Raw genomic sequence first — 14809 nt, 5'->3', positions numbered from 1 at the left:
AGATATTTAATGGTTTTTGGATATGAAAATTAATTATATATATAAAAAAAAAGAATGAATGAGAATTGAGGAAAATTAGAATGAAGTGATTATACGACGTCACGCAGGATAGAATTTATTTTGTTGGAATATTTATATAATGATTTTTAGATTTTTAATAGTTTTTAGATATAGAAATTGATTAAAATTTAGAAAAAAATAAGAATGAATGAGAATTAAGAAAAATTAGAATGAAGTGATTATACGATGCCACGTAGGATATGATTTATTTTATTGATTAAAATTTAGAAAAAAATAAGAATGAATGAGAATCAAGAAAAATTGGAATGGAGTGATTATACGATAAAAATTAGAATGGAGTGATTATACGATGCCACATAGGATAAGATTTATTTTGCTTTAATAAATAGATTAGAGTTATACTACAATTTTTTTTCATAACGGGAAAACAATATATAAGTATTTTTAAATATCATCCCCAAAAAAGTATTTTTAAATATCACTTTAATATGAATACGATCATTGATAGATTTGATTTTTGTTCAGTTTCTTTTTCTCCCAATAAATAAAGACAAACTAGTGCGCAACCCGTCGAAATTCGACGGGAAATTATTTTAACTTATTATATAAATTATTTTTAAATTTATTTAATTTAAGATAATATAGTTAAAATTATATTAATTTGAATCATATTCCTTAATTAAATGTTAACCTTTTATTAGAATAATAAATATTCTTTTTATGTAGATTTTTATTTAATAATATTTTGAAAAATGTATCGATATTGAAAATTTTATTTCATTTGAGCATCATCTCGTCTGAACCTTGTAGGATCATATCATAATCTAAATTTCGGAAGACGACAACTAACGTTTGAACATCAGACTTTTGAGTATCATCTCGTCTATACCTTAAAATACAACAAATGAACTTTTATGCGTCAAGTTTTTTTAACATCACTATCTGGAGCTTTAAAAATCAAAGTTGACTTGTGAGATTGTATGATTTTGAGCTTCTAACATCATAACTAAGTTGTAAACATCATTTTGTATGGAACTTGAAAAAATCTTGACAAACTTTTATGCATTATTAGTTCTAAATATTATAATTGGGTTCCAAGAATCATCTCGTTTGGAGTTTAAAAAAATAAATTTAACTTGTGAGTATCATCTCATTTGAACTTTGAATGACCACAATTAAGTTACAAGAATTATCTTGTGTGTAGCTTTAAAGATCATTATCATCTTTAGCTTGTAAGATCATAACTAACTTCTAAACATACTCTTGTATGCAGCTTGAAAAATCTTGACAATTTTTTGTGCATTATTTCATTTGGAGCTTGAAATATCATAATTGAGTTCCGAGCATCATTTCGTTTGAAATTTGAAAGAATAAAATGGACTCGTGAACATTAATTATCTTCAAATCTTGAGTTTCGAGCATCATTCCGTCTGAAAATTGAAAGAATAAAATTGACTCGTGAACATTATCTTGTTTGAAGTTTGAAAGACCATAACTAAGTTTTAAAAATCATCTCGTGTGTAGCTTAAGAAAGTTGACACGAGATTCAAATTGTATTAATTTATTTAGTAATTTAATTGATAAATTTTCATAAAAAATCTATGTTGAATCCAAATTTTATTTTTAAAATTTTATACAAAATATATTATTTTATAATCAAATTAAATTGAAGAAATAATTTACTTAATCAAACCAATTTATTTTTTCAAATTAAATTAATTAGACCATGTATTTAATTAAATAAATTTTGTCAAATTAAATTGACAAAACAATTCAAATTGTATTAGTCTCAATCATTCCGCCAATTAAATGTAAATTTTTAATTTGGAGAGCAAGAGCTTATTCTTGTATAAGTTTTATTTTGGTGAAATCTTATAAAAATACTCAATGTGAAATGAGGAGATTTATATGAATTCTTCACTCGATTGAGATTATTATAAATTTGATACATGATTAAAGATTTCTAATATATTTTAACATCATATCCTCTATTGTTCTTTATTTAAATTCTTCATTTATGCATTACTAATTTCATAATTTATCTATTATTATTATTATTATTATTATTATTATTATTATTATTATTATTATTATTATTATTATTATTATTATTATTATTATTATTATTATTATTATAGTAATGGACGAACAGAAACAAATAAAATTTGCAGAAATGAAAAATATATTTTTCTTCCCTATATAAATAAAATGTATGGATTTATTTTATAAAAACTAAAAATAAAATTTTAATTATTTTGATAGACATAAAATAAGATTTTGTTTTAAAGTAATCAGTTTATAGAATTTGTGCCTTATTATGCAAACATGTAAATCAATGACCGGACCCGTTTATAATTTATATATACGTGCATGTCTCAATTCAAACTTAATTTAAAATTAATTTTATTGAAAATTAAGAATATAAATATTATATATATATATATTATATTCATATAATATAATATATTGCAACATATATATATATATATAATATGTACACTATTGAGAAATATAAAAATAATAACAAATATACATCTAATCACTAACATTCACTTAAAATAATTTATCGTATATAGATTATAATTTTTTTCTTATCAAACATGTAAATCTAATTTTTTATCTAGAAAAAATAAATAATAAATTTTATTAATTTAGATTATATGTAATGTTAATATTATTATATATATATATACATTTATTATTAATTATATTTATTATGATTAATGAATCTTTATATAGAATGTAATAGTTAATTAATTAATAAATGATGAAGATTATATATGGTAAATTTTGAAATGGTGAGATTTTAGATATGCCACATAGGTTAAGGCTTAATCCTATTATATAATAGATACTAAATCTTGATCAAAAACTCCAAATCATGACTCATTAGTCATTATATAAAATGTGACGGTTTTTAAGAATAAGTGTAACAATTCTTGTAAATAAAAGTAATCTTATATTTTAAATAAAAGTAACACTTTTTATGTTTAAAAGTACTATAAATAAATGCGATTTTCCAATGAATAAAAGTAACCGTGTTAAAAAAATGACAATTTTTATAATTAAAAAAGATACCATTTTTAATAAAAAAATTAGTACTCCCTCTGTCCCAGAAATAATGACCCGTTTCTTTTGGGCACGAATATTAAGAAGTGTTGAATTAAGGAGATAAAGTGATGGGCCACACATTTAAAGATGTTATTAATAAAATTAATTATTAACTAATCTACTTCAATTATGATGGCACCACCACCATTTCCCCTTCTTTTTCAATACTCCGCAACACAGCCGTCCGACCAATCACTCCGGCAACACCAACCTCCCGCCACTCCTCCACTGCCAACACCAGCAAACCCATCTCTTCCCTTTTTTTACCATGCCAACACCAGCAAACCCATCTCTCCCATTTATCCCCTTTCTCACCATGCCAACACTAGCAACCCATCTCTCTCCTTTCTCACCATGCCGACAACAACGATATCACAGCAGCGGTGCCGCCCTGCATCTTCTCCCTTAAATCCAATTTCTCATCATCTCCAATTTATCCTCATCTCCAAGTAGGGCTTGGCATTACTGCACAATCCATCGCCAAAAATCCCAATTTCTTGCACAAAATTAGGGCTCTCTCCACCGTTGTTCCGTTGTTTCGAATCCGACGAGCACAATGGAGGAAAAGGGAGCGGTGGAGGCGGGCCCTATTGTGGCTAAGAAACAATGGAGAAGAGAGGGGGCGACGAGAAGAAAGTGGAGGAGAAAGGGGAAGGCAGAGTGAGCGAGGAAGAGTGAGGGAACAGAGGCGGCGGTGACCGCCGGCGCTGCATGCACCGCCACGGCTCGCAGCGGCCACCGCGAATAGGAGAGAAAATGGAGATCTAGAGGGAGAGCAGAGAAAAGGTAGAGATAAAGAGAGATCGACAAAGAGAAAAGAATGGGGTAAGAGAAAAGAAAGGAAAGAGGCGCCGGTCTCACCGCGCCAGAGGCGGCGAGAACCGGTGATGTCGCCGGACAACAGAGAGAGACGAGAGAGGAAGATGAGTGTGCGTGGGAAGAGAGAGAGAATGTTTTGGGAACAAAAAGTGGAAAATTTAGGTGGGGAAGAAAAGATTAGGATTTAATGGATTTATTAGAATTTTAATTAAATGTTAATTATAGCCTAAAAATGAAACAGACCATTATATATGGGACAGTCCAAAAGTGAAAACATGTCATTATTCTTGGGACGGAGGGAGTATAATATTGATTAGTAAAAAATTAAATAAATAAAATTCGGGTCAAATTTCCGATCCGGTCGAACTCGGTCACATAAATAAAGTGGATCCAATTTATTCAACACTCAATGGCGTTGACCCCTTTAAATGGTTAAGAATTCAAAGTTTGACTCAACCTACTGACCCGGTCACCCATCCACATCCTTTCACCATATATACATTCCCCTTCCCACACTCCCATCTCTTATCTCCAATTCAAAGAAATTTCCTTGTAGCGACAAGCCTCAGATTTCTGCAGATTACAGCTTCCGATTTCCGCCGCAGAAATGGCCGTCGATTTGCTCGGCTACCGGAATCTCAACCGCCATGCGCCGCCGGTCCAAGAAGCCGCTCCAGCTGGTTTCAAATCGATGCAACAATTAATCCTTGCTGCTTCTCACCAAAATCAGCCGTCGAATTTCACGGTTTTCAGCTCGCAAAAGGTCAGTTCAAACGTGAATCGAACCGGTCACGCCCGCTTCCGGCGCGCTCTGGTTCAGCCTGAACCAGCTTTGCCTCCGGTTCAGTATTCTGAACCCCGGGACTCCGGTTCGCACCAACTTCAGACGCTAAACCTATTCTCCGATTCCCCCGCCTCGGCGGCAGCGGCTGCTCCAGCGCGAGCGCTTGATCTCTCTAAGGAGATGATCGGCGACGATGTTTTGAGCTTGTCGGCGACGGTATCGACGTCGGGGAACTCATCTGCGACTTTCGCGTCGACGATTACCGGCGAAGGCAGCGTGTCGAATGGTAAGAGCGGGGCGCTGTCGACAGTCCCGATCTCCGCCGGTAAGCCGCCGCTCTCCGGGAAGAGATGCCGCGAACATGATAACATCTCCGGCAAAATCTCCGATTCTTCCCGCTGCCATTGCAAAAAGAGGTAGGCATATATTTTATCAGATTATTCCAGAAATCCTATTAATTTTGCGAGTTTCAGATATCTGACTGAAAATTCAACTTTTTTGTTTTCAGGAAATATAGGGTGAAGAGAACAATTAGGGTTCCGGCAGTCAGCTCAAAAGTTTCCGATATTCCGGCGGACGAGTATTCATGGAGAAAATACGGCCAGAAGCCGATCAAAGGCTCGCCACACCCACGGTAACTACCACGCACCTTCACAAACCACCGTTTGATTCGCCACACTTTACATAGATCAACGGCCAGTTTTGCTGATCAATTTATTTCCAAATCTGTTAGGGGTTACTACAAGTGCAGCACGGTGAAGGGATGTCCGGCGAGGAAACACGTGGAAAGAGCGAGAGACGATCCGACGATGGTGATCGTCACCTACGAGGGGGAGCACCGGCACGCGAAGCAGGAGATACCCGCCGCGGTGGAGAATGCAAAGGCGACTACTTCGTTGTAATTTCGAGGTTGTTGGAGGGGTTGACTAGAAAAGAAAAGTAGAGTAGGTAGAGTGCTAGGGGTTTTATTGTAAATTTAAGTAGGAGTAGGGGTAGAATCTCCAAAAGAAAAGTAGAATGTTCAACTTTGATTAGTGCTTTGGATTCTTGTGCTGTGTTTTGCGTTGGATTCTCCTTCTTTTTAATCAATTGAGGAATATAATAAGGATATAATCGGAAAAGTCAAAAAGTTGGAGGGCATTCGGGGAAAAGTTGGTAAAGCTGTATGTCACAAGATAATTTGATGCGTTATGTCGCTGTCTTTGACCGACATATGGCCCGCCTATATATATTTATGTATATAAAAAATTCAACGGTTGGACAATCTTGTTTCAACCCATCTACTCCCTCCGTGAAGTCCTCTTAGGAGAGTTAAAAGTGAATATAAAAGTAATAGAGATCACATAATTAGTGCTTTATTTAATATTATTTTATTTACCAATTCAATTGACTAATACAACAAGGAATATAGCAAAATTAAAAAACTGAAAATTAATCTTCTAGCCAAGAACAGAATGGCCTTGGGTGAGTCAGGAATCTGCCATATCAAATCAGTTCCATTCCTCAATTCCATAGATGGATCCAATCGAACCAACGAGTCGAAGCTACTCAATTTCTGCCTGGTTATCCAAGTCAGGCATCAACCAAAATTAAGCACGAAACGAATCTAAACTTCGAGCTATCTCAACATCACAACCAACACAGATCATATCCTCGTTATTTTGAACTAATCACACAAAATTAAAATCGAAATCGGCCAAACCAGCTCTATAACACCTTACACTGAAATATGCTCGCATTATCAATTCAGAAACCAAATTCAATTGCAAATATGCAACCACACCCCAACAACCAAAACCAGACAATTTTCCCTAAATACCTGCAAATCCCTAAATTATTTGAGCAGATCTGCCCGCGGTGGAAGGCGGCGCAGGAGGAGGCGCGAAGCGGCGATGGCATTGGAGTTGATGAAGACGGAAGCTCAAGGCGGCGCGAGTTGCGTTGGCGGCGGAGACGCGAGGTGGAGCAGGAGGTGTTGGAGGCGGTGGAAGGTGGAGGGGTGAGAGGAACGGTGGCGCGGAGGTGTTGGAGTCCGGCGCAGTGGTGGCTCTATTTGTTCGGCCGAAGAAAATGGTTGTAGAGGCGGTGAAGGTGGAGAGGTGGGAAGCGGTGGAAGAGGATGGCGGTGGAGGCGGCGGAGGTGCGAGGCAGTAGAAGGCAGTGAGATGGGGGGAGATGATTTTCAAATGGAGGCGGTGAGAGGAGATAGGGGGAGATAATTTTCAGACGATTGAGAGAGGCGGGTGGGGTTGAGACGAGAGAGAGAGAGAGAGAAGCAGGTGGGTTGGTTGGTGGGAGGAGAGAGACTTAATTAAATATTTAATTGAGTCCTAATTAATGCCAAAAAAGGAAAGGAAACTTGTTACATGAGACGGCTCAAAAAAGAATACAGGACTTGAATATTGGGACGGAGGGAGTACATTTTATTAATCATTTTATCGATGTGTTTTGCATTGTATTTTATACCTACTGCTGCATAAAAATGAAAACGATGAAATTAATCTTAGATCATTAGAATTAGTACTGCTCCATCCCTCTCATGAAAATATGCATAATTTTCATTTTTCATCCGTCTCATAAAAACATACATAATCTATTTATAGTAATAATCCTCCCACTAAATATCACAATCAATGTGAGATTCTTTCTCCACGCACACTATACTTTACATGATTTCTTAAAACTCGTATCATCCCAAACTATGTATATTTTTATGGAACGGGGGGAGTATTAGTTAAGCTTCTAATTATTTCAATCATGCTTAGAGCCTACTTATAAATTAATTGAAGATATTAATTTGATTCATTTTAATTCATATGAATTAAATTTTAAATTTTAATTTAATTTAGTGCAAGCACGTTCAATGCACGCGCCACACATAGAATTCACTTGAACCCGATTTGTTTGGATGAGCCTCGCGTCGAGTCCCTATATGCTGCCGTATCAGTCGGCTGGAGCTAGATGATGAGCCACACCGCTAGTGATCGATGCTCTTATGCTTATGAGTTATGAATATGATTATTTGTCCAATAGATGACAATTTTTGAGCCATATTACAATTTTTAAGCCATGATTAGTGTTACAACCGGGTACACGATCGAGAAACTTTTACAATGAAAAAATGAAGTACAAACTGTACTAAGAAAATAGAGGAATTAACAAATAACAACAAGACTAAACTGAATCGAAAGTAACTAAAAACAAACTAGGAAGAGATGGAGTCTCTTCCCATAAGAAGAATTTCGTCCCGGTAGTGCTCACGGTTTGGCGATTCTTCCCCAAAGGTAAAACGACAACGTCTCGTCCGAAGTAGCACCACAGGTCGGACAAGCTCCGGCGAACTGAACAAGATCGAAGACTGAGCAAGAGTTTGAGATAGAGAGTGTGTATGAAATGTATGCAGAATTTTCTCAGTAATGTCATGCTCTCTATGCAGTCCTATTTATAGGCTGCTTTCAACCATGGAGGGATTAATGTAGACTAATTCTCATTAATTTGTCAAAACAACAATTATGGATGTTACAGAATTCAAGTGAATTCAATTTGAGCGTTTTAAAAAAGTTTTTGCTTCAAAATTCGAAGCTGTCAGCTGATGTGCTGTTTCTGTTTGGCCAAACAAAACTGATACAGTTGCTTCAGTCCAAAACTGATACTTGTTTGGCCAAACGGAAACTTCAGTTCGCGACTGAAATAGTCTTCAGTCCGTGACTGATATTACTAGACCTCAGTCCCCAACTGATAAACTTCAGTTTCAGTTTGGTACTTCAGTTCGGGCCAAAAGTATTTTTTCCAAAAAGAATATAGTTGGACCCAAACACCACCCAAAGCACCAATTCGAACTGAAATAGTCTTCAGTCCGTGACTGATATTACTAGACTTCAGTCCCCAACTGATAAACTTCAGTTTCAGTTTGGTACTTCAGTTCAGGCCAAAAGTATTTTGTCCAAAAAGAATATAGTTGGACCCAAACACCACCCAAAGCACCAATTGCCAAGATCCAAGTCCTTGGCCGCGGCCCGTACCCGACCCGCCCGTCCGACGGCAACATCCATCCGATCAATCGTCGACGGCGCGAGGCTAAGGCCTTCATCCAAGCCCACAAGTTATTAGCTCCTTGTGTTTTGCTATTCTTATACATGAGAGAACATCTCTCATTTTTCAATGTGGAACAAATAACACTTCTCAAGAGTTATTTTCCTTACACAACATCCAAACTCTAACATATAATATCTCACTCACCAAAAATCGATTTTGAGACATCAAGTATACTACGTTCATCTACTCGAGACGTAGATTAACATCCAATAATTATTTCAATTAAATAATAAATATTTAATTAAATAATTAATTTTCAGATTGGCTTAAAACCAATATTTCAAACAATTAGTTCCTCCAAAACTAATTTTACACGTTGAAGTGATTAATTCTTTTGGCTTTAAAACGATGCCATTGTAGGAACAAATTTATTTAAAAAAGGCTTGCGAGCGTCGGAATTGCAATAAATGGACCTCTATTCAAGCATTTTAAAAGAGGTATCAAATTTATAAAATGAATAAATGAATTATGATATATTTGACAGTTAGCCATTTTAATTACAATTTGGCTCGGCTCTTCTCTCTCTTATTGCAATTGACTCGACTATAACGCTGCAAGTTGGAATAAATTGTACTATAAATTACACACTATGATTTAGATGGATGGTATTTTAAATATTCTATATACAGAGAGAGTGACCAACTGAAAAGATAGACACCAATTTTCTTGCAATTTGTCCAGTTCTCGACTTTTCAATTTTGAGGGATGGATAAACTTGCAACCGTGTTCAATTTCGTCTGCTTTTACATATTCAACACCAACATTAGTTGAAGCATCACTTCAATAATGTTGATTGTTGACTGATCTCAATATTTGGGTCAGTGCAGTAAATTCAAGAACGAAGTATTTGATAATGAAAAAATAATTCTCTTTTGTGCTGTAACAGCCTAAGCTACAGGCGTGGCGGTTGTCCCCACAGATCAACACAAATCTTTTTCGAGCGTATTTTGTTCTTATTCTCACGCCCCCTTACAAATTTCCCAGGAATCATCCTTCATAAAAATGCTATAAGCTATGCATGCTTAATTTTGAAGTTTCTTTCACGTGATCACCAGAAAAGACATTGAAATTTCTTCCATATATTCACCAAAGTTTCTTTCACATGGTCACCAGAAAAGACCTTCGAATTTCTTCCATGTAATCATCAAAAAAGAAGATGAATTTTGTTCATGTTAAAATTCCTCTCTTTCTTTCTTCCACGCAGTCACCATAGTTTCTTTCACGTGGTCACCAGAAAAGAAGATGCATCTTTTTTATATTAGAATTCCTCTATTTCTGGTGTGTTTCGGTTCATTCATATACCTCTCTGCTTCGAAGCCTTAACAGGAGCCCGCCATCTTCCGCTTGGTTCGTCCCCGAACCACACCATACTGCGAGAGATTCAGCTCTGATACCACCTGTAACAGTCCGACTCCAGATTTGACGGTTGTTCCAACAGACCAACACGAGTCTTTTCTAGCGTGTTTCGTCCTCACTCGCACACTCCCCAAAAAACTTCTTAGATGGTCACCCATCATGGAATTGCTCCAAGCTAACACACTTTATTTTGGAGTTTCTTCCACTTGGTCACCAGAAAAGGAAGATGCATCTTATTGATATGAGTAATAACTATCAAATCATTTAAGTTCTCCTAGAAAATATGGTCTCTCATACCTGCATATTATTGGAATTCCTATCTTTCTGGTGTGTTTTGGTTCATTCATGTACCCCTCAACTTCAAAACTTTAACAGGATCCACTCTTTATTCGTACCTTATACATCGACGATCACTCCTTACTTCTGCGCAGACGTTACATATGCAAACCCTTGTGGTACCTCATAACTGATTGTGCATCAAAGACAACTAGTACGACCATCCGTGCGATGCACGGCGAAATCGAAATTAAATGATATATTTAAATAAATAAATATAATAATTATATATTTAAATAAATAAATATAATAAATGCAAAATATGGTTTAAAAATAAAATACTAATTACTCAATATAATTCCGAATTTGAAAACGTAATTTTCAATTATTTATAAAGTGATATGATAATTAAAATTATTAAATTATTTGATAATGAAAATTAATATTACACATTATTATAAATAGAGTATTTCTCATAATAATAATAATAAATAAATATTTTCTTACACAAACATAAATAAAAAATTGTAAAATTTTAACAAAGAAAAAGAAAATAAAATATTTTAAAATATTAATAACCTATTCATTTTAAATTCATTTTTTATAATTTTTATATCATATTAAAGATCTTCTGACGAACTTAAACTTAAGATGCACATTGAATATTTTTTTATAAATTAAATTTGACAATGTTTAGAATAAAATTAAAATTATAAAAATAAAAGAGAAAAAAATGGATGGAAAAAATGAAGGGATAAAACTTCTCTTTTATATATTATAAAATAAAAATTCGAAAGAAAAGAGTAATAAAAATAATTGCAGCCTTGCATAATAAAATGTACGTAATTTTCATGATTTCAAATAATATTTTATGCAAATAACAAAAAAAATATAATGATAAACTAACTTCCTTTATAAAATAAGAGATAGAAATAGATTATTAATTTTAAAAAATTTAATTTGAATACTTTTTATTTTAAATTTATTTTTTTATGTATTATAAATCAAATTAAAGTTGTTGTCATAGTATTTAATTTGATACGCGTAATGAATTTTTTAATTAATGTATAAATATTAGAAAAAATAATAATTATAAAAGTAAAAATAATGAAGAAAAGAAAAAAAAATTGAAAACACGTAAAGAAATAAAAAGAAAGAGAGAGAGAGAGAGAGAGAATGACGGTAGTTAGTTAAATAGGGAGAGAATAACGGGAGAGAGAAAATTTGGCGGTAAAAAGTTACCGTTGTACTGCTCTTTTATATAATATATAGATTTGATTAATATTTGCTTCAATTGAGGAATTTGAGATCAAATAAATTATTATTGAGTAAATTTATTATTGGTCGATCAAAATGAGCTCATTAATTGCAACATAATAGTCTCTAAATTTTAGTTTGAGTTGGTCTCGGGTGAGATCAAGTATATGAAAAAGACAGGTTGAGTTGTGGCTGGGGTAGGTCGTGGGTTGCACTTATGGGCGACCTTAAAAGTAATTATTGTTATAAGAAAAAGTAATTATTGATATAAAGAAAGACAATGTTTCAAAAATATTACTCCTCCATCCACGAAAAGATGTCATAATGGACGATGACACGGGCTTAATTTAAGAAATTAAAGCTTGTGTCATTTATTTAGTTAGTGGAGAAACTAGCCCACGAATTAAGAAAAGTGAAAAAAGTTAATTAAGTTAGTGAGTGGAGAAAGACTAGCCCACGAATTAAGAAAAGTGAAAAAAGTTAATTAAGTTAGTGAGTGGAGAAAGATGCCCACAAATTATTACAAAAAATAAATTAGGACAACTTTTTGTGGACAGACCAAATGACAAATTAAGACATTTTTTCATGGACGGAGGGAAAACTATTATTCAGGTCGATTGTTACTTTTCATCACAATGATAATTATTACAAATAATTCATTTCAACCAATCGTGACCGGCAAAGCAGCAGAGAGCGCGACGACGATGTACTTATTTTGGTCAAGTAATTATTATTGTAACAAAAAATAATTATTAATATAAATAAATGTAATATTTCAAAAATATATTATTTTTCTTCATGTCAATATTATTTTTCATCACAATAATAATTACTTTGAATTATTTAGCCCAAACACGCGACCCGCCCCCAAACCCACTCTCTAGTTCCGATTCGACCCGCTATCCAGTTTCGATCCGATTCGACTCATCTCACCTATATATACAATCTCATTGGAAATTTTTGTGTTTTAGTTTATATTTGATAGTTTATAAAATCGTCAAATAATTGAGTTACAGTAACTTAAAATGCACCAATTCGATTTCACAATAAGATTAAAATTACTTATTTCTCGATAATCATTTTTCTTAGAGCGTGAAATAGTTTTTCATTTTCAAAGGGAAGAGAATAAAAACTATAAAAAGATTGAGGAAAAATAAGCTTTATTATAGAGTAAAGATACGAAAAAAAAAATGTTTGTTGTAGGAATAAGTGAAACTAGGGACGGCAACGGGCCGGATCTGGACCGGGTCTGGCCAATACCAAATCCAGATCCGTTTTCATATACCAGATTCAGATCCAAATCCAAATTCGTGGATCTGAAAATTTTGGATGCAGATCCAGATCCGTCAGATCCGCGGGTCCACGGATCCAGATCCATGGATCTATTATTTTTAAATTAAATTAAAAAAATTTCACAAAATCAACAATATCTAATTTCAATCATGAAAAATAATAATACAAAATACTTTTATATAATTACTTTTAGTTTTTATTCTTTTGAATATAATTTATTTATTATTTTTAATTTAGTTAATATTATTAGTAAACTAAATATAAAATATAAAAAATATATATAAAATAAAATGGATCCATGGGTTGGATCTGGGCCGGATCCGGATCTAAAATTTCAAGATTCAGATTCAGATCTGTTTTCAAAACTAAGATCCAGATCCAAATCTGTCGGGTCCAAAAAATTTAGATCCAGATCCGTAAAAATGGATCTGGACCGGGTCCAAGATCCACTGTCACCCCTAAGTGAAACTACATGTATTGACACTATTGTTGAAGTTGAATAAAAAAACCTAGAAATACTTTTAGATATAACGGCATGAGAAACGCAATTTTGCACATGATCTGTTCTTTTTTTAAAAAAAAATTAACATGATTTGCGGATTAGAAGACCCACTTCATCTTGAACCAAAATTTTAAAATAAATTGTCAAAACGTATTCTTATAAATATACATAAATTTTCAATTAGCCATTTATTTTTTCAATATTTACAAAATTATCATTCAAATTAATTTGAAATTGATTTTCTATTGAAAACTCCCTTTTTAATATAGTACTAGCATTTGCACTCGTGCAACGCACGGAAAATATTTTTATATTTTATTATACATAAATTTGATTATCATTTGATTATTATATAAAACTATTAAATATAATTAAAAATACTACTCCCTCTGTCCCTAAAATAAGTTTCTCTTTTTCCTTTTTGGGACGTCCCCCAAATAAGTTCCTCTTTCTTTCTTTCCATTTTTGGACAACTACCCCACCACTAATAATACTTTATTTATTCTTACTTTTTACTTTTTCACCACTCCCAATACTAATTATATCACTTTTTCACCTTTTCACCACTCACAATACTAATTACTATAACATATTTTTCTCCACTATCAATACACTTTACCATTTTTCCTTAAAACCCGTGCCGTCCCCAAATAGGAACTTATTTTGGGGACGGAGGGAGTATAATTTAAGATAAATATATATATTTTTAATATAAAAATAATAAATAATAATTCATATTAATAAAAAAATGATATTGTGAAAAAAGAAAACAATATAAGTTAAAAAGATAATTGAAAAAAATAGATTTATTGAAAAAAAGAGGAGAGAGAATTTTCTTAAGTTTTAATCTTTAAATAAATATAATTTTAATATTTTAAATCCAATATTTACATGTATCAAATTAAAGCTCTTGTCATGATAATTGTCACTCAATTTCAAATTGATTTGAAATCAATTTGGAATTGAGAACTCCCTTTTTAATATAGTATAGATAGATAGATATAGATAAGTGAACGGTTAAATGAAAAAAAAGGTTAAACGTCATGCTTCCCAAATTTCCTTCGTTGATGAGAAAAAAGGGTAAAGCAAATAAATGCACAATTTTGTAACTTTTAAACTCATTTGTGAAAAAAATTAATGTCTCCATATTGTTGGAGAGATGATATAATACTACCCAATTAGAGTGATGATATAATGTGCATGATACTACCTAATCAAAAATATTAAAATTGTCCACCCACCCTTGGCAGATTTCGACCTTCATAAGACATGACACACCAACTTTCCAAATTCCA

At 33.1% G+C, this 14809-nt stretch overlaps 2 protein-coding genes across 3 annotated transcripts in view; both read left to right on the top strand.

The window, feature by feature from the left end:
* The window catches only part of LOC130987205 (uncharacterized), a 698101-nt gene that overhangs the window by 111973 nt on the left and 571319 nt on the right, over window positions 1-14809 (top strand). The gene's annotated exons all lie outside the window — the stretch shown is intronic.
* Window positions 4329-5783, top strand: LOC130987198 (probable WRKY transcription factor 17). Its single transcript, XM_057910847.1, has 3 exons — window positions 4329-5151; window positions 5244-5369; window positions 5469-5783. Exons 1-3 carry the CDS (start codon window positions 4559-4561, stop codon window positions 5635-5637), a joined length of 888 nt encoding a protein of 295 aa, XP_057766830.1. The 5' UTR covers window positions 4329-4558; the 3' UTR covers window positions 5638-5783.

The sequence above is a fragment of the Salvia miltiorrhiza genome, chromosome 5 (genome assembly GCF_028751815.1).
Source record: "Salvia miltiorrhiza cultivar Shanhuang (shh) chromosome 5, IMPLAD_Smil_shh, whole genome shotgun sequence".
In the NCBI taxonomy this organism is placed as follows: Eukaryota; Viridiplantae; Streptophyta; class Magnoliopsida; order Lamiales; family Lamiaceae; genus Salvia; species Salvia miltiorrhiza.
This window is presented reverse-complemented; position numbering and strand designations above follow the sequence as displayed.

Bases quoted from the DNA above. Each gene is read 5' to 3' on its own strand.
- LOC130987198 (XM_057910847.1), top strand. From the start codon at position 4,559: ATGGCCGTCGATTTGCTCGGCTACCGGAATCTCAACCGCCATGCGCCG. The intron at 5,152-5,243 runs GTAGGCATATAT...TTTTGTTTTCAG, and splicing joins CGCTGCCATTGCAAAAAGAG to GAAATATAGGGTGAAGAGAA. The intron at 5,370-5,468 runs GTAACTACCACG...CAAATCTGTTAG, and splicing joins AAAGGCTCGCCACACCCACG to GGGTTACTACAAGTGCAGCA.